The sequence below is a fragment of the Aythya fuligula genome, chromosome 12, assembly GCF_009819795.1.
Source record: "Aythya fuligula isolate bAytFul2 chromosome 12, bAytFul2.pri, whole genome shotgun sequence".
NCBI lineage: Eukaryota > Metazoa > Chordata > Aves > Anseriformes > Anatidae > Aythya > Aythya fuligula.
Window position 1 is genome coordinate 11,842,927 of NC_045570.1, and position 19,744 is coordinate 11,862,670.

A 19,744-nucleotide genomic window follows, 5' to 3' on the forward strand; every position below is an offset into this window, starting at 1 on the left:
GCTTCCTTACCACTATGTACTTCTTAGCAGGACAGCCAAACAGCCATTTACGTTGCCCACTCTTTAAACCAACTGTCTGTTGCAAGGTGTAAATTCAGAAGCTTTTTCATGGTATCAGACTTCTAGACATGTCTTGTAAGGGGCCTCTGAAATCCACACTAAGGAGTACACATCCCACAGGAATTGTAACAGGATATTGAGCATTCCACTCATGGATGGACGATGTGTGTCACACACACACATTGACCATGACAAATTTAATACTGTAAAAAAGAGGAATTGGGGGTGATAAAATAAAATAATTATGGAAATATCTTAGGTCATGTTCTGATTTTACTCCAAACTTGAAATTCAATAGGAGCATACAGCTGATCAGACATACTACGTGCTATTGAGTGCGTTTACTAGTGACTGGGGAAACTAAGGTGGCATCTGAATTCTGACTGTAGCATGGTAGAGCACAAGTGGTTATGGTATTGGTAAGAAATAAAACCGAATCCAAGAAACTAAAAATCAGTGCAAATTTGAAGTTAAGATTCAGACAGAATGATATTCCCCAGTACATAGTAACATGATAGTTAACTAATAGCGTGGTGCGCTCTGTCAAAAAGAAGCTGTGGAACTGCACAGGCAAAAATGAAATTAGATATGCCACTTGCGCAACTTCTTTTTTTTCAGAGGACTGATTCACTTGGCCCAGCTGGCCATGAGGTTTATCAAGTACTGGAAGCTTTTGAGATTACTCAAAGCAGTGAGAAATTCAGAGTAGCAGGAAGATGAAGCACATTTCCAATTATTCTTACTCCAAGTTATTTTTTGCAATCTTTTACAAGAGTTTCAGAAAGAGGCACTTGCTTTATGTTGCAAGCAACATATTTACAATTTGCCTATTCTATGCTATACCTGAAAAATGCAAATGGAACCACATTATTTTTCAGTGCCTATCAGTGAGCTTCAGAATTTCTGGTCTGGAGCTGAGAGAAAACAGTAACTGTGAAAGGAACCAACTTCTGATTAATTTTGTAGATATAATAACTGTTTAATTAGGTTTCTGTTTCCATTTCCCCCTTGACACTATAAGTGAGCTTTCTACACTATGTCAATTTCTATTGACTCCAGAGCTCATATTTCTCACATCTCATTGTTGCAGCCCCAATTCACGGCTATCACTACTCAGTCAAAAATATCAGCTGTGTTAATTGCAAGAGTAATTATGAGAACAAGCATGGCTCCTTGGCCAAAGCAGTGTGCTGCCCTTCTTTGGGAACATCTAAATGCATGTTCAGCATAGATGTGACATTCATCGGGATTTCAGACAGACGAACTAATGCTTCACCACTGCTGGTCATTTGTACAGGTCAAACTGTGGCCTACTTTTATACCACTATATAATAACTGTAAGATAATGTGATATGCCATATGCTACACATGAAAAGGTCTAATACATATGAGCATACAGCCCCATAGCTGAACTGGTTAGTCTGTACATGTTCAGCGCACACAAGTATATGTAAAATCACAGGACTGTGGAGAGGAGGGCTTGAGACCATATTTTCACTATACTAAAAAATGTAGGGTAAGGAAAAAGTCTTTTGTTCATTTTTCCTGCAACTGTTTCTATCTTGCTTGAATTAAAAACAAACAAACAAACAAACACAACAAACAAACAAAAAACACATTTCCTACTGCTGCTTCTGTCTCTTCTCCCACTGGCTTTAGTCTGTCAGTTCTGTAATTAAAATAGTAATAAATAACACTGCTATTTCTTTTTTAGTCCAGGTATTTGGGAGGTAGCCAGACTCAGGCTTCTGCAGGAGTAATGCTTCATGTAACTTGGCAAGAACAGACCTTTGTGGATTCTCTACAGTTTTTGTAGAAATAACTGCACCCACATAATGGCTGATTAATTAGACTTGAGGCAGTGCAGATGAGCTGAAAAGTAAGAAGAGGAGAAATGCATGACTTCCAATGTAGAGCCAAGCTGAGAACAACATTTTCTTCCAAACCTCACGCTGCTAATCTAGTCTTTGGGCTGTTCATAATATTTCTATTATTCCTAACCAAAAGTGAAACAATTCCAATGCATGACAGTAACTACAACAAAAACTGGAATTCAGTGGTAACACTCATTAGAGGTAAAAAGTATAAATGCTATTTAAAATATGATGTCTGACTTTGAACAAACACTGATGAGACAGAATCACATACAGTTAATTCCAACCCCAAATTCTGCTTTTCCATCTGAACAGTCAAAGGGGAGGGGAGCTGGGTGTTAGGTTATACGTGCTTAGGCATTTAGACCATGAAATGCACTCTGCATCTAATATAGCAAAAAGAAACTCCAAGCACAAGCTTTATTACCACAGTAATAAATAACTGGAACAACAGGATCAGACTGCATGTTTTACATTTTCCATACGATGAAAAGTACTGAGGCCAATAGAGTGCATTAAAAGTGAACATTGCCACTTCTCAAAAGCTAGAGAAAAAGTGAATGGGATAAAAAGGGAAAAAAGAAGAAGAATGAGATAACAAAAGAAAAAAAGAAGCAGGACATGCTACAACAGTAAAATACAAAGAAAAGGTACTTTAAGTGAAAGGCAATTGAAATAAGGAAAATGAAAACCATACAAGGATGAGATGAAACCAAAAGAAACAACATGATATCCATTTTTAGAGCTTTGTGCTCAGGTCCCCATAATATAGGACATCAATGTTCCTTTCCTTGTGAGTGCCAGATTAAATTCTTCCGTGAAAACTGCAAGACACACACCACAGATGCTGGGTAGCCAAGTAAAAGTGAAGCTTTAGGATTGATTCATAAATGGGGGGTTCCAGTGGTTCCTCCAGGATCCCAGAACACCCTGACAATTAGGATGTAGTTGACCTGGGTACCTGGGACCAAGTGTTTCTGGCCTCAGCAAGATTTGCATGAGGCAAATTCTTTCATTAAGCCTTATTCCTTCCCATCACAAGGATCTGGACAGACAGCGGCCCCTGACTGCAGCTCTGCTGCTGGTTATATGACATAGCTGCTGCAGGGAACAGTCACCTGAACTGCTCAGGAACCACCTGGAACTCAAGAACCGCAGATGGTACTACTGCTGCACTGATAACCCCAATTCATTGCACTTCCAATCAATCATGCTGGCTAGAGTGGACTTTTACCTTCAGCATTGATAGACTCCAGGTCTGGCTGTACATAAAATGGAAAGAAATTATAAAATTTCCTGTTTCCATTTCAATACATAAGGAACAGTAAATTAGGCTTACTAAAAATATCAAGTACTATATGCGACAGAAACACTCGTTTAATTAAAATGGATCTTAGACCCGTAGCAGCTAGAATGATGCAAAATAAAAGTAGAAAAATAAGACATTAAAATTTCTTTTACATTAAAATAAATCACAGTTACTATATGTTAGAAGCAGAATCAAGTAGAAGTGGAAATAGAGGGCAGCTGAAATAGAACAGGATCTGAAAACCCTTCAGAGAAACTAAGATCAGCATTTCAGGCCTGTGTGGTCTCATGCATCCCACTGAAATCATTATGTGCCACAGTAATGTATACATGAATATATGGTAATAATAACAAACAGAATTACATGGTATGTGAAGAAGCATGTTATATGTCTCAAGTGATTAACCTGAACTATCTGTTAATTCTTCCCAACTTCACAAAATAGCTGGATCTATGAAGATCAAGGGAGATAAACCAGCTACGTGACCCCTGTGATCTCCCCCCTCTCTGGTTCCAGGCACAGATCCCGCGGCAGATGAGAACAGACCTCACTGCCTTGGCACAGCGCTTCTCTGAACAACTCGTGGCCCTCCCTCTAGGAACAAGCGAAGCCCCAGGGACCTAATCCAAGGCCATCTCACTTTCCGCTAAAGGACAACTTGCAGAGAACCCAGTGCCAGATCCCGAGTAGTATCCTGTAACCCTGCTGCTATTCTGTAAGCAATAATTCATTAGTTGTACCTGGGTGCTGGCACAAAAAAAGTGTTTGCCACACAGTCGTGTATGATTTCTATTATTTTATTATTATTATTATTATTACTTTCAGCCTCTTCTCCTACTGAAAAGCTGTTCTCTTCAAGTTTGTGTTTAGCATTTTTATATATGCCTTTCTTGTTATTTTTTTGGCTTATGGGGGCTCTATCTTGCATTTACATCATTAAAATATTCACAGTGTTCATCAGCAAAAGACCTGAAATAAAAAAATGGCATTTTTAAAGTCCTGTCACTGAAAATCCCATTTTTAGTTTGGTTTCAACCAGTAATACTACATGTGGCATAAAAGCAGCACAGTATATTTAGTTCTGATGCCTCCCAGATTTCCCTTCTTCCACACAGTAAAGAATTAAAAATACCTCCACTTTATATTTCATCTTCTAAAATTTGACCGTGACACACAGTAAAGTCAGCAGGAAAGACAGGTCCAAAAAACTCCTAAAATCAAACAGAGTATTTTTGGGTGAGGATTTTAGGCAGAGACATTCAAATTCATAAAGTTAACTGAAGAAAAAACAATTCTGAAAGTATATTTACCCACTTGACTGTATATAAATACAGATTAATCAAGATGGTTTGGTAGATTCCAGTTTATCCAAGTTAAGTAACCCTGGTGCATTTCAAATGCTAACCATAACTTGTTTAAATATGATTTAAAATGTTGACCAAAGCTCTATAATTCTATTCATTTAACTGCAGCACTCAGTTCTCTTAACCACCAAGCTCTGGCTATCTAAACTGACATGGCTATTTTGGTTCCTGCTTTGTGAGACAGGCGGAGAGAACTCGCTGTAAGCACTTGGTGATCTTTAACTGCCACACTGACACTTCAACCTGCAGTTATCAGGGCAGAGGGGCCAAACCTACCCCAGAACGTGAACTGCAGCATTAACTTCTGAAAATAAAATATTCACTGGAATTCATAAGGAAAAAAAATCCATTCCCTGTGGTCAGCCCCTTTACAGTATTTTCCATGTTTATCTTTGTCGCAGTCAATTAGCCTCAGAAATTCAACATGTTATAAGAAAAAGATGCTTATGAGCCAGTGTGCTGTATTTTGTTGGCTGTGCAACTGCACAGCCCAGCCCCACAGATTCCTTTCTTTACCTTATTCCCTATGTCTGCATCTTAATCTCCATCAACTCCCTATTTCTTGCCTTCTTTAGCCTTGTTGCAGCAGCTGATTTACAAACCCTTTAACTCATTAATTTGATGGCAGTGGTCCCTACACAAGGTCACGGGGATTTCCCCGCAGTGACCAGGCTGTAATCTTTTGGGAGCAGCAGCCAGGGTTATTTTGGCTGTGAAATGTCTAACATGTTTGGGTTGCTAGGTAAATAATAACCGGTATGTGTGATGCCGGGGTGAGCCATTCGGGACACAAGTATAGTTATCTGGTTAGTCGTTTCTTCACTTGATCACACGGTAATGACTGTGCCACTTAAGAGATAAAACTTTCACTGTCTCACTTCGCTGCTCAGGTGAAATGAAGGGAAGAATTTGACCTTTATGTTTTGTGTTGCCCTCTGAAACCGTTAGCCCCGCATGCAGCAAGACTGCACCTAGAAGGGGCGCTCTCACCCCCTGCTCCTGAGCGTTAAGGAACGGCAGCACGGTGCCGAGCACGCTGCCAATGTGCAGCTGTTTCCCGAGGCTGCTGTAGGCAGCAAAGCCGCTCCCGGGCAACGCCACGGAGCGTGAGGAGCTGAGGAAAGCCGCCTGGCAGGGCTCACGGCCAGCCCCGTTTGCAATTTCATAGGATCACAGCCTGATTACGGCTGGAAAAGACCTCCGTGATCATCCGCCCCCCCCAGCATCACCCACTGAACCCACTCCACACGGTGCAGCCTCAGAAATGGGGAGTCGGGGGGTGAGGGTGAGGAGGAGGGGGACACGACACCCGGGGCACACCCGCCCCCCCTCACAGCGCGGCATCTCCCACCCCCAGCCGCCTCCGCACGGCTCCGGCTCCCCGGGGCTCGGTGCCGAGCCGTGCCGAGCCGAGCGGCGCGGAGCTGCCGTGGGCGGGGAGGCAGCCCCCGGGCGCGCTGAGAGCCGCGCGTCACGGCGGGGCCGGGCCGGGCCGGGCCATAAATAGCGGCGAGGCGGCGGCAGCACCGGCAGCGAGCTGTGGCAGCGGGGAAGCCCGGCTCTCCTCTCTTCTCTCCTCTCCTCTCCTCTCCTCTCTCTCCCTCCGGAGCACGTCGAGGGACGAGCGGGGCGGCTCCTCTCAGCAGCCCGGCGTCCCCATGACCCTGAACCGCGGCGCCAAGCTCCGCTCGCTGGAGAAGCGGCGCGGCAGCATGCCCTTCGCGGCGCACCAGCACCTGCACCGGCGCAGCATGCCGGTGGACGAGCGGGACCTGCGGGCCGCCCTGCCGCACGACGAGCTGTCCGGCCTGGTGCGCTGCACCTCCTACAGCCCCGGCGAGGCGCACCGGGAGAGCTGGGCCTCCGACTCCTCCGACTCCGTCATCTCGTCGGGCAGCGACTCGGACGGGCGGCTCTACAAGGTGATCCTGCTGGGCGAGCACGGCGTCGGCAAGACCAGCCTGGCCCGCATCTTCGGCGGCGTCGAGGACTGCGCGGAGGCGGAGGAGGCCGGTGAGGGCGCGGGGCCCCCCCGGGGCCGGGGCCGGGGGCGCGGGGTGCCCGGGGGGCGGCCGCTCGCCGCGGTGCCGCCCGTTTCCCCAACGCTGTGTTTTCCCCCTCCAGGCAACACGTACGACAGGTCGATCGTGGTCGACGGGGAAGAGGCGTCTCTGGTCGTGTTCGATATCTGGGAGCAGGTACGGAGCGCCTCAACGTGCCTTTCTTTTCCTTGCGGGCTGCACAGCGGCCGCGTCCAGGTGTCCGGCTGCCTGTGGGCACCGTGACGCTCCTACAAGGCGGCGGTACAGAATCAGCGCGTGCCGCTTTCTTCTCTCTCGCAATCCATTTGTTGTAGCTAGACAGGCAATTAAAAAACCTGCACAGGCTCAGACAGCGAATCCTTTAATGCTTGCAGTAAGCAGCAGCTTACATCAGCAGCCCAGGAAATTCGTGCAAAACGAGAGATTAACAATCTGAGCAGTGCAGACCCCATATAATTTCTGGAAACACGATGATTTTGTTCTGTAGTATATTTCAAATGAGAAAATCTTAAGAAACTTTCTGGGAGATTGCTTACTTTGGCTGCCTCTTTATTATAAAGCTACGAAGAATATCTTTAAGATGTTTACAGTACCTAAATAATTAGTGTTGAATAGCTTTTTCAATGCAATAAATCTGTTTCTCACCCTTTGTTTTAGGATGACAGCCAATGGCTTCAGAACCACTGTATGAAAATGGGCGATGCCTATATTATCGTATACTCAGTGACTGACAAAGTTAGTTTTGAAAAGGCCTCTGAACTAAGGATACAGCTAAGAAGAGCAAGGCAAACGGAAGACATTCCTATTATTCTCGTGGGCAATAAGAGCGACCTGGTCAGGTCCCGGGAAGTCTCAGTTGATGGTAAGTTACTCTTCATTTATACAGTACTGTCTAAATTAGTAGCAGAGGATCATGATCAATAGGATTGGTCCAGGTTTGATGGAGAAAAACATGATTGGAGGCACCCCAAAGAAATCAAGCCAGCTGGTTCACACTGAGGGGGGGCTCTGCACCACAAACAGCAGTGGAGATGGCAGTGGGGGAAGACGTGTGATTGTGCATAGCGCTATGTGCTGAACTGCACTGCAAGAGACAATGCTTCAGCTTTAGCACACTGCTGTGTGTAGGGTTTAGCTGGATGTTAAGCACACAGCAGCACTTGCTAGTCTCAAGGTTTGATAGCCCGAGCTATGTTTTTTTTAAGGGACAGGAGTGTCACATCACAACCCAGGCAGTCTATGAAAATGGTGATCCCACAGCAACTGTACTTTTTTTTTGTCTTTTTTTTTCTGGAAGAGATTTCATCACATTTGTGGTGAGCTGGAAGGACCAGGCTCACACAGTCTCCTTGTATGTGTTCCACACCTGAGGCCAGTGAGAACTTTCTCAGTTAGTGCCAGGGTGCATTTCTACAACTAGAGTACAGATAATGATGAACCTTTTATTGCTGTCTGGTTATGGCATGATTCCTGCGTTAAATGCTTGTACAGGGAATTGACTGGAGTTGATCAGGAGATCCACGTTCTTTTCAGGCTTGTGGCAGTGCATGGTTTACCCATCCTAGAGGTGTCATTATTTTGCTCAGGTTTAAACCTTTGCCATTATTCACCACAAGGCAAACATGGAAACTTGCACTGCAGCAATGTTCCAGAGTTGCATGCTTACCTCTGGAACACTGCAAACAGAGCATCATCTATTCTGAAGGCAGTCCCAATCAAATCCACTGGTCTACAGCTTCATGACCTCCAATGTAATCTGTTTAATGACCTTTTGGACTGCCAGCTTCAACTGTAGCTACTATGGAAAACTTGCTTCCTATAGCAAGGCTGAGGTGCACAATTGCTCAACAACTTCCAGAAGAAATAGGAACTAGTTTCTGTACCTCACAATCTTTCCTATTAGACAGCAAGCACGCATCCAAGTACCTCTCTTTTATCAGCTTTAGATTTTAAATTATACTAGACAGGTCTGCCTGTAGGACTACTATTGTCTTATATTCAGTACTACTGGTCATGTGAGATTATTGACCACACTGCAGCAAAACAATGAGTGCAAATATTCATTCTTCCTACTATTTAACAAAGTTCTTTTGTGATGTTGAAGGCACTGTATTTAAGTCAAACTTTTTTTTGTTCTTGCCACAATATATTAAAGAGAAAATGTCAGTCTCCACTCATCTCTCTTTTTTTCTTTCCATCCAGAGGGACGGGCCTGTGCCGTTGTGTTTGACTGCAAGTTCATTGAGACCTCAGCTGCTCTTCATCATAACGTCAAGGATCTGTTTGAAGGTATTGTTCGGCAAATTAGACTTCGCAAAGACAGCAAAGAAGACAATGCTAGAAGAATGGCCAACACAAAAAGAAGAGAAAGCATAGGCAAAAAGGCCAAGCGATTCCTTGGGAGAATTGTGGCAAAGAACAATAAGAAGATGGCTTTTAAAGCAAAATCAAAGTCTTGCCATGACTTATCTGTGCTTTAGAAGCTTTCAGCAAGGCCAGATGTCACGCATGGGAGGCGAACAAGCATTTGACTGTTGAAGTATATGGATGATCCTCATGGTGATAAGAATGAGTTATCAGTGAGACTCTCATTAATGCCTTAAGGTGCACAAGCAAGTCCAGAACTTATATTACAATGTCTACTTCATTGATAAATGGCTCAAGTTTCAATGCGTACAAGTAAATGAACTAACTCTAAATAAGTGGCTTGACATGCCCACACTTTCATTATGTACATATATTATATATCCTCTTGTCCTGTGGATAACAGAGATGCAACGATAAGAAAAGATGATGATATGTATCACCATAGACTTGTCTCGTTTGCAGAGCAAAACTTAAATTTGTACGCAGGCTCGTACACTGTTTTTAGTATAAAGCAAGCAAAGATAAATCTTTTTAAACTTAAATATGGGGTGGGGGGAGTAGAACCACATTAGAATGGGAGTAAAACAAATTTATATATATAGTTAAATACAGAACAGATGTCATTTTATGAAGTTAATTTGCACTTCCATTAACTGTTATTCAATTAATTTGTTACTTGTTTACATGCAGATTTTATAATAAAGTATTATTTCCTGTTATAATAAACTGTGCTTTTCTCATAGTTTGGATAAAGACTGGGAGCAATATTTTTATATTGACCTTCTTTCAACTGTACAGAACCTTATATTCAGACTTCAACTGAGTTACATTTGACAGTTCCAGAATGAGATGAATTGGGCATACTCTGCATCCAGTTCTTCAGTAGACAGTTTCTTTAAGTAAATCCTGCTTTCATGAGTACCTTACTACAACAGCTCACATCAGGAAGGAGTACCTTAATGTCATTGTTCATCTTCAACCCAGTTCTCTTATGAGCTCCAGCAGAAACAGACCTCTAGATGCCTATAGTTAGATGTGTTTCCACACTGATTAATTGAAACCTGTAGTGTTCAACTTTCTACATCTCTGTATGACAGCCACTGAACACGTTTTTTTTGGTTTTTTTTTTTGGGTGGTAGTAACTGTTTGTAGGTTTTGTTGTATTTTTCCTTTCTGGGAGAAGTATAATTTTCTTGTCTACTCCCAAGCCTGTAAGTAACTTTCAATGGCTTGAAATTCAAACCATCATGGCAAGGCTGTTTGAAAGAGTTGCAGGCTCCAGCTATGGCGTGTTGTGGCCTTCAGTGTTATTACAGTTTTTGTGTTCATTTTATTGTGTTAAAATTGATGTGTTTCAATGAAATTTTTATTTATTTTTTTTACCTTTTTGCTACTAATTAATTTAAAAAGCAGTCATGCCTCAATAAATAATTTGGGCTGGCTGCATATGCTTTAGAAGTTCCTCTATGTAAGATATGTTATTTTTAAATTCTTTCATAAATTGTATCAACCATACATTCTGGCTTTTTCTGCCCACAGCTGAGGCTGAGTCCAGTTATTTAGAGAGATTGTTCTCACTGCTTTGGAGATCTGTATGTGATTTTATAGCTGACCTTTCCCATACAGCAGAAAAAGTGCATGAGTGGTTACACCTTACAGTGCTTCCCTGAGCTTGAACAAACAACTCTCCATGAGGCTAACCCAGTCTTTGGGCACTCATCAGGGAACAGTTAGTACTGTGGGAAACAGTATCTGGCTTGTATATCTCTGCTTTGGATCTGCAGAATTACTGTCTCCTAACCTGTTGCTGGTACAGCTGTTAGGTTTAGCATATGGTGCTGCTAACAGGTCACATAGGTTTTCTTATGAAGAGAGGTGTTTATTTTGTGTCCTGAGTGAGGTCTAAAGTGAGTAACTCTGTGCTGCTGCCAAAACTTACATTTACCTGATAATACATTTCAATTGCATTTGCCTTTTGTCACCAGCTTTGCCTCCTGGCAAACTTATGGCAAACCATTTCTGGAATGTCTAACCACTGTCAAGAGCATGACACTAGATACCTACTTACATCTAAGTTTTTAATTGTCAACAGCTAGGAAATTACCATAGTCCTGAAAACCCACAAAAGTGTCTAAATTCATGTGCATAAATCCAGCACATACCTATTTATGCCTATATTAAAGTTACCAACACAACTAGACGTTGCTCCCTGTGTGCTTGCAAAGCTTTTGCCTTTTGGTTGTCCTGTGCTTTCAGAATGACTGGGAGAGGACTGACGTTTGATTGACCAGCAAGATTTAATTCTGCCCATGATAAATACAAGGAACGTGATGCAAAACCAGAGTTTAAGATAAGGCTTTTCACAAAGTGCAAAGTGTTACAAGGATGTGTTGCTCTCAATGCCACAACACGGCTGCATGACCTCTTCAAGGTCATGGTTAACAGCTGTACTTTTTTGCATGCTCTGACCTACAAATCACACATTTTACTGTGTTTGTGAATTCAGAAGAATAGGTTAGGACAACTCTAAAGAATAAAAAATATTCCAGAGGTGTTCTAGTTCACTGATAGTGGTTAACATTTGTGTTTTACAAGTATGTCATAAAAGTCACTGTGAGACAATAAAACTGTGAATCCCTCAAAAGAAGCTTAGACTCATCTATGCTGTGTTCTACTGGTTAATATCATATAATAAAACATGTATTCAAGTATTCATACTTATTTTTTCATTTGTTTTTACAATAATTAATATAATTCAGCCATCATTCATCAATAGGGGCAGGGTTCATTGTTATTGGAGCTTTGATAGTAACCTTCTCTAGACCAGTATCACATTCTATGTTACAGAAGTATTACTATGAATGCTATTTTGCAGAGATTTTGTAGCTCCTGGAAGACTTTCTATCCAGAAAAAATATTAATCTCTTGGATGTTATTTAGTAGAATTTCCAAGCATATATTTTAACAGTACATATGCAACAGTAGCAGACATCTATCTGTCAAGTGCCTCCAAAAATCAACATTCTTCAAAAGGTTATGTGTACCTTCAAGCATTTGAAGGTCACCTATAGGTTTTCGTAATTTGACAAGTTTTATTGGAAAGGATACTCAGATTCTTGCCACTGATGGTGGTGAACCTATGTCATGTGAAAAATACCAGGAGCCCCAGGCAACATTATTTTCTCTCATTATTACTGGAGCAGAGTGCTATGGGTTACAGTGGTGTCAGTTTTCTTATTTTTTGCCAATATACATCAGTTTTAATTCATAAGGACAGTTCACACCATCATTTAATCTTTATTGCCTTCACTGTTACTGCCAGCTGAAGTTCCTGTTACTGCTAATTGTGGTGGTGCATTTTGTGTTGGCACAAGTCCATTTGGAGCAGCTCTAATTATCATCATCTACAGTGGAAGGACATCACCATTTATGCGTGACACATATGTTAGGTAAACAAATCAAAGACTCCTCTGCTTGCTATTGCTAAGCTAGATCCTGTAAATTCTTCATGGTATGAAAAATGTGAAGAAAATCATTCCTCCATCTGCCAAAAATGCAAAGTGTAAAGTCAAGTCCTATAAATATAGATGAAATGTTAACTGCCGGGGGAAGACTTAGCATCACCAAAAATGTAGTTTTACTCAGATGTATTTTCTCAAAATAGGGCTACAAAAACAGGCCAGGATCTACATAGTAACATTGCATAACATGACTGTTCTTTACTGAAGAGGAAAGCATAACGAACTGACAGTGATTAAGAATTCGGTGTTTGATAAAAGATTGCTAAGAGGTAGTCTAAGAAAAGTGGGATAGTACTTATGCTGAATTTTGCTTTAGTTCTCTTAATTTCATCCGGGGACAATGTGCAGGTTAATGGCATGCACATCACACAGACCTCTCTAAATCTGCATATGCAGTCAAAGAAGTTAGTGCATTCCAGGACTGCCATTTACATGTACGAACTCTAGCATTAAAATGGACAATTTGACTCCCTCTTTAAACGAAGAAACACCTGAACTCCAATATTACTTACGTTATTCATGTCTAAAATTTGAAATTGTAGATTATGCCAACTGCCTTTGTGCTCTATGACATGGATATTGAATAGAGAAACAAAAGATTTCAACAAATAAATGAAGAACCCATCATTTACTTTCACATAAGACTTCTCTAATGCACTGTTCAAAATCCAACAGGGAACAGCATTGTTTAACTTAAAATTGTACTCAGGATTCCAGTACTAGAAGGTAGGAAGCAGGCCAAAGAATTTACTTCAACACTAAGTCCTTTATCAACAATTATCTTGATATTAATAATAATTATGTATTATGAAAATGTTCTGGAAAAGGAGTAAAATGGGCAGCGTATGTTCTAAAGACCCCCCTTCCTCTTGTTCTCTCTTTTTTTTCCCCCCTTTTTTTTTCTATTTAAAAATGTGCTATCTGAATGAATCACTGGAAACCAATTAGGATTATTATCTACCATATTTGTCATGGGATATTATTCTGAACTAAAATTTGCTAAGTTAAGAGAGTTAGATCAATAGAATACATTTGAAAATACCAGTTTTCTCATCCTCCTAAAATAAATTTTTCTAGGGCCCAAAACAAGGGCTAGAGAAAGGACAGGATTTGGAAAGGCAGCATATAATTAAAAGTTGCTCCCACTCAGGCCAGAATAGAGAACCTGTAAAAAGCTTTCTGGCAGTAAGTTTCACTTTCATCAGCCTCTTTGCAGTAGCATAAATAATTACACTTGTTAGGCTTGCAGTGCCACTGAAGGTTGTGACCCTTGCTTTGGGGATGACAGTTCTCAGTTCACTAGATGCCTTGGCAAAAGAATCATAATCTTTTCACCCCTAAAATGGATTGTTGTAATGCATTATGCCTAACAAAGAGCTTTCAGGAGCTCCACGTAGTAGAAAATATAGCCATATTAATGATGTTGGCTAGGTCACAATGAGCACATAACTTCTGGGCTCTGGCCTGGGTTCCTGTACTTTTCTAGGTGAACTGATGGTCTAGAAAAGCTGTAAATAGTATTGGACATAACTAATGCTGACACTGCTTCACTTTCTGCATGTTTCTTGGCTGGCTACAAAGCTCTCTGAACTCATTATAAAGTCAACATTATTTCCTGATTTTGGGCTACACGACAAGAACAATCTTTGTATTTCTAACTACAGCTGTCTTGTTATGACAACTGTTTGGGCAGCAACAATTTAGTACATTTGACACTGCAAAAGTACCTGCAAGAGATCATGCCCTATTCATTACTCTTGAAGATCAAGGACACAAAAAGTATACCACAGAAATACATCTTAACTGAATTACAATATACAGTAAATTTTAAACCCATTCCAACTTGCATCTGCTCCCATTCATTCCAGGCCTTCCCTTGGAATTTCTGGAGGAGCGTTCACCCACCAATCTTCTTCAACTAAAAGAACATAACATAACTCCTTTTGGCCATGGGCCAGGGGCTGAACAACTTTCTCACAGATTTTTCAGTTATAGGTACCTTGTTTGTAGAGTTCCTTTGTCACACACATTTCATGTCAACTTGAATTTTATCTTTCTGACCTCCACTGTTACACATTGTCACCCTTGCAGCAGTGGCTCAGCAGTACACTGGGAACGTCTGCTGCTGCATGACTTACTGAAAAACATCAGCTGTCAACAGTCGTAACATGAACCTGGTCCCCCAGCTCACTGCTTTACATAATACAGTCTAGATAAAAATGTCAGATTTTGCTGCACATAAGTCCCTGATTAAGACAGCATAGCAAATTAAATTACTCTCTCCTTGAATGTCAGGGGTACTGTTGCATTTGCAAGGCAAAAGGGAATGGAAGATTTTTAGCTAATCTGTTCATGGGAAATAAATAAATAAATAAATAAAAAAGAAAGAAAAACTTATGCAATATGACAGCCGCCTCTCATTTTTACCCTATAGTCTTTTTTTTTTTTTTGATGGAAATCTCTGAGGCTATAGAGCATAGTTGTGTATGGTCTTCTGCCCTGACTATCCCTAGAGCTCTTGGATCTCTATTCTTTCTACCTGGTCTCATATGGAAAATATTTTTAAAAGTCTGACACATGAGATTTCAAAGAAAGCAAGGTAGGTGAAAATTATGAGCAATGGAAAAGTTCCCAAGGACTTTAAAAACACCAGAAAAACACAATGAAAAGCATTTTATTCAACGAATTAACATTTCTATGCAGGATTTACAACACACAGTCCACAGCAGCATGGGTAGGTCAAGTTAAAAAGAATGAAAAATTGGTTATAAAAACAAGGAACTCATTAGCCTTTATCAATAGTATTTTCTGTGTTTATCTTGATACTCTGCAGCAGATCTGAAGTCACAGTCTGTAAAACACTACAAAGCAGATAAAACAGAAACTACAAGATCAGGCTGTTTTTTTTTTGTTGTTGTTGTTTGTTTGTTTGTTTGTTTGTTTTTTCAAATTGTTACCAATATAAGTTTTTACTTGTAACACAAGTACAGACACTGAGTTCATATGATAAACATACAACCAGTGCACCTATATGCAACCATTACCTGCAGAACTAGTTTTATTTCTTTCTCTTACACAGTAATTCAAAAGATAGTACTAAAAATTTCAGTTATAGCATAGAAGTGAAATAAGCATGAAAATAAAGCACTAGACAGCACTGCACAAGTGAATAATGCCTCCTGCAGATCTCTCTCTCATTCACCTTCTATATGTATTTTGTCAAGACACCAGAGAGCTAACGTATCCTTGCATGTCTGCACAACTTTTATTGAAAAGCAGAGGAAGTCAAATATCATAGCAAAATGTTGAACAGCCAAGTCCTCAAAAACAGAGATGCAGGGTGCATATATGCAATGTACTTTCTATCGGCCCATAGATTTCATTAGCTGGATGTGCAAATCTTTTTAGATAGGTTTCAAGGGTTCTAGAAAACAGCACATCTTATATTCTAAAATCACCCTCAAAAATAAAGTGTTAGGAGCTTTGTAATGAATTTTATACTCAATCTTCATTAGATGAGTTGTAAATTAAATTCTTAGTTAAATTCTAGGGATCTTGACTTAGTAATTGGTTCACTTTTAATTATAAGGTAATTAGCCAGCATGGCTTTATTATTTCATCCAAAAGTAACGTTCTGCTCTTCAAGAGCAAGATGGAGGTAAGGAGCATTTTTTTAATCAAACAAATTGGGAGTTGCTTGAATTTCTCTTTCTCTCCTGCTGGCTTGGACTGTGACCCCCTTAAGCTCATACTGCTCTCTCTCACCTGTCACACCCATTACCATGGGTAAGGGGGTCTCCAGCCTTTGAAGTGAGCCCTGTAGCAATAAGAATTTCACATGGTCCTCAGCTTTTTAATTTCTTGTTGAAAGACTGTACTTAAACATCTGCTAACACAGTTTTGATTTCGGGAGGACGATGCAGAGCAGATGTCAAGCCTAAAAGAACAAACCACAGACAAATTTTGACTGCAGTTTGTATACTTGGAATATTGTAAAGGCAAATTAGTATTCTGGGTGTTGACCTCAGGTATTTGTTGACTGGGCAAAGATTTTTAATATTCTCCTCAATACAAAATGTCAGTATTTTGTAGGCTCATTTTTAAGAGTTTTTGAAGCACTCAGGCATACTATGCTTATTTTAAGCTGGAAAGGGTATGTTTAGTGGCAAGTATCAAAGATATAATTATATCTATAAAACCAATCTTGTTTTAATCTCTTTTTTTAAAAGTTTTTTTACTTTGTATATTATACAGAGACTGACTCTACATTGGTATTCACATAAATCACACAAAGGACTAAGCAAAAAGGGAAGGGTTCAAACGACATCTATATGCAACTTGGTATTTCCATTCCAGGGGGTGGGCTGCAGTGTTTACGGAGCAAATCGCCTCTGACCTCCCTTCAGTCCCTGCTGAAACTGCAGCTGGAGGATTGATGGGATAAACATGCCAGAGAAGAACTGCAGGTGCAGATGCAGCACGGACTTCTGGATCACCTGCGCTTCACAAACTTTACAGCCACAACAACATCCATAAATGCAGAGGCTCGAGGGATGGAACAGAGAAAGGGCAGGGAAACAGAAATAAAACAAGGCTTGTCTCTGAGCTGCTTCAAGAAGAAATTGCAGCATGGGGATTGCTGACTTCAGCAAGGAATTGTGCTTGAAGACAGACAAGTAAAAGGTCTGTAAGCTGCCCAAGCACAAGTTTGTTCTTCCATGCAGTGCTCAGTGGGAAACTTCCTGCATCACAAGACATCGCCTCCTCCCTTCCTCTCCTCCCCCTCCAAGAAAAGGCCATTTTTAATTCACTGATTGTAAAGCTTACTTTCCCAACAGCAGGATAGAGGTTTAATTAAAACTCCAACTGGCAGTAACATAATCCAGCGAAATCCCGCCCATTTCAGGGAATAAACCCCTGCTGAAGTTGGTTAACCAAAGTGATTCAGTTTAGGCAGTTATCTGTACAAGTCCTTGAATTCAACTGTATCTGTGTGAGAAAAGCTGCCAAAACCATTCAAATCTGTAAAACATTTTATATGGCATTGAAAATGGCTTATTAAGGTCACTTGGTAAACAATGGACAAAAAACAGTAAATGCATTTTAATATTTGTGTTTCTCTTACCCTTAGAAATTTACACAAGGATGGACAGAAAAAAAAAACAGCTGGAACTCCTAATAGTCCCTACTCACATCCCTGTCAGTATGGCAGAGAAGGCAGAGCACCTCCGTTGCTAAACATACACACCCCTATCATGCTGGATTCAACTGAGTACTACTTGTGCAAATAATGTTATTGAGATCACAGGATAAACCCTGCTCTTTTCTAGAGAGTCAGCGGATCTCAGCCCTGTTTTTGGAAACACTAACGCATGCTTTATGCCAGCACAGAACACTGGATAAATAAGATGGAATAAATATTTAAAAGACTATTTGTTTGGAATTGTATTCTAGCTATACTACTGGGAAAACAAAAATAGAATTTGGCATTGTATGAGTGTCTGTCATCTCATGGAAATGTATCTTGTCTTTGCAGAATCAGACATTCTGAAAATGAAATAATTGAAGGGCAACTTCCATGCAACACAGTCACATCATGGCAAAAAAGACGAATGAGCACCGGACAGTTCTCTGGATAGATCAAAAGCAGAGCCAAACAATTCCTCCAGCATGATTCATTTAACTTAAAGAGCAAAAGAAAAAAAAAAAAAAAAAAAAAAAAAAGATAGATCAGGTGTACACTACTGGAACAAGAAAGAGGGATTACATTAATCACTATTAAATTAAACCCTGTTGTTTTGGAATGTTCCTAGCACTCACAGTTCATCATGTTAAAGATGACAAGAAATCATTAAAATAATACACTAAATTGTCACACGGACAGAGAAGTCTTTACAGAACAGCCTGGAACTAAAAATCAGCTTTCCAAAGAAGAGAATATAATTCTACCACATCACTGTAATTCTCAATCATGTAATGTTACCAAAGGACTTTTGCTTAACGTTCTCCCTTTGGAATAGGAATGGTTATGTTGGAACCTCACTTCCTCTAAAAAAGAACAAGTCAAGCTTTGGAGGTAGAGGAAAAAGTTAAAAATGTAAAGTACATAAAATCCAAAAGCTCAAATAAAATAGATTTATTAAAAATCATATAACCTTGAATCTTGGCTCATGAAATTGTGATAAAGTTTAGGACTGCAGTAGCTGTGGAAAGTATCCCTATTAGATCCATATGAAATTCTACAAATTTGCAGCTCAGCACTATGTACTTTCCCTACACCAAGCTTGGGGTACAGTGATAAGCTGTCCCCCTTTTTCTAAAAGAAAAAAAAAAAAAAAAAAAAAGCTTTTTCTTGGCATCGTAGATGTTGAGATATTAAAAAAGCTGAACAGATAGATTTGATACAACATAATGCCACCTTATCAGAGGTCTGTCTTCTGAATGCTCACATATGCTTTTTCTTTTTTTCTCCCCTGAAACATCATGTATCATTCCTACATGTTTGCAATACAGGAGAAGAGACCAAATTTTGTCTCAGGAACATTTCGGCCCCAGAAGCAAAACATTTCTAAATGCCCACTACTTGGATGGGTGCAACACAGATGAAACATGGATGCTTTATGCTTTCCATTTGTCCTTCTTAATTCAGAGACATTTCAATTTAGATCAACAAGTGTATCTTCCAACATGGATAGAACTGGATCTAGCTTCCATAATCACTTTATGAAATTCCTTTTTAATCTGTCTGCACTTCCCCATGTTTCTTAGTGGAAACAGTGTTTTGGAATAATTTTATTTTTTCTTATTTGGAATAAGAAAAAAGAATACCTCCAATAATGATGTGGTGAAAAATGGTTTCCTGTCCAGCCCTGGTAGCAAATACAATGGGTTAAATGGTAACCCTGGTGAATCTGCTAGGAGTTTTCTTGTTGATCTCACCATAGCCAAGATTTGTATCTCCTTTGTCATTAAAGATATTATAATTTGAAGAAACAGAAGGAAATATTTCAAAACTTTTGAAGTGGATTTTTGTAAATAAAAGGAATTTATGCATAGAAAGAAATGAAAAACCTTGTTACATTTTACACAAGAATGTTTTGACAGATGGATGCATTCAGACAGAAATTAAGTGAACCCAGTAAAGATTTCCTGATTATTTTTGTTTCCAACAGCTTGAATATTTGAATGACTAAATACAAAACTATGC

The 19,744-nt window shown here is 40.2% G+C and overlaps 1 protein-coding gene across 1 annotated transcript; it reads left to right on the forward strand.

The window, feature by feature from the left end:
* The first annotated feature begins 6,167 nt into the window (after window positions 1-6,167).
* On the forward strand, window positions 6,168-9,700 carry RRAD (RRAD, Ras related glycolysis inhibitor and calcium channel regulator). The gene is made up of 4 exons (XM_032195574.1): window positions 6,168-6,620; window positions 6,732-6,805; window positions 7,307-7,511; window positions 8,852-9,700. Exons 1-4 carry the CDS (start codon window positions 6,266-6,268, stop codon window positions 9,127-9,129), a joined length of 912 nt encoding a protein of 303 aa, XP_032051465.1. The 5' UTR covers window positions 6,168-6,265; the 3' UTR covers window positions 9,130-9,700.
* The last annotated feature ends 10,044 nt before the right edge of the window (window positions 9,701-19,744 follow it).

What these genes read in the sequence shown, in the direction of transcription:
- RRAD (XM_032195574.1), top strand. Translation starts at nt 6,266, where the DNA reads ATGACCCTGAACCGCGGCGCCAAGCTCCGCTCGCTGGAGAAGCGGCGC. An exon ending in CGCGGAGGCGGAGGAGGCCG is followed by an intron (nt 6,621 to 6,731) that starts GTGAGGGCGCGG and finishes TTCCCCCTCCAG; the next exon opens with GCAACACGTACGACAGGTCG. An exon ending in TGTTCGATATCTGGGAGCAG is followed by an intron (nt 6,806 to 7,306) that starts GTACGGAGCGCC and finishes CCTTTGTTTTAG; the next exon opens with GATGACAGCCAATGGCTTCA.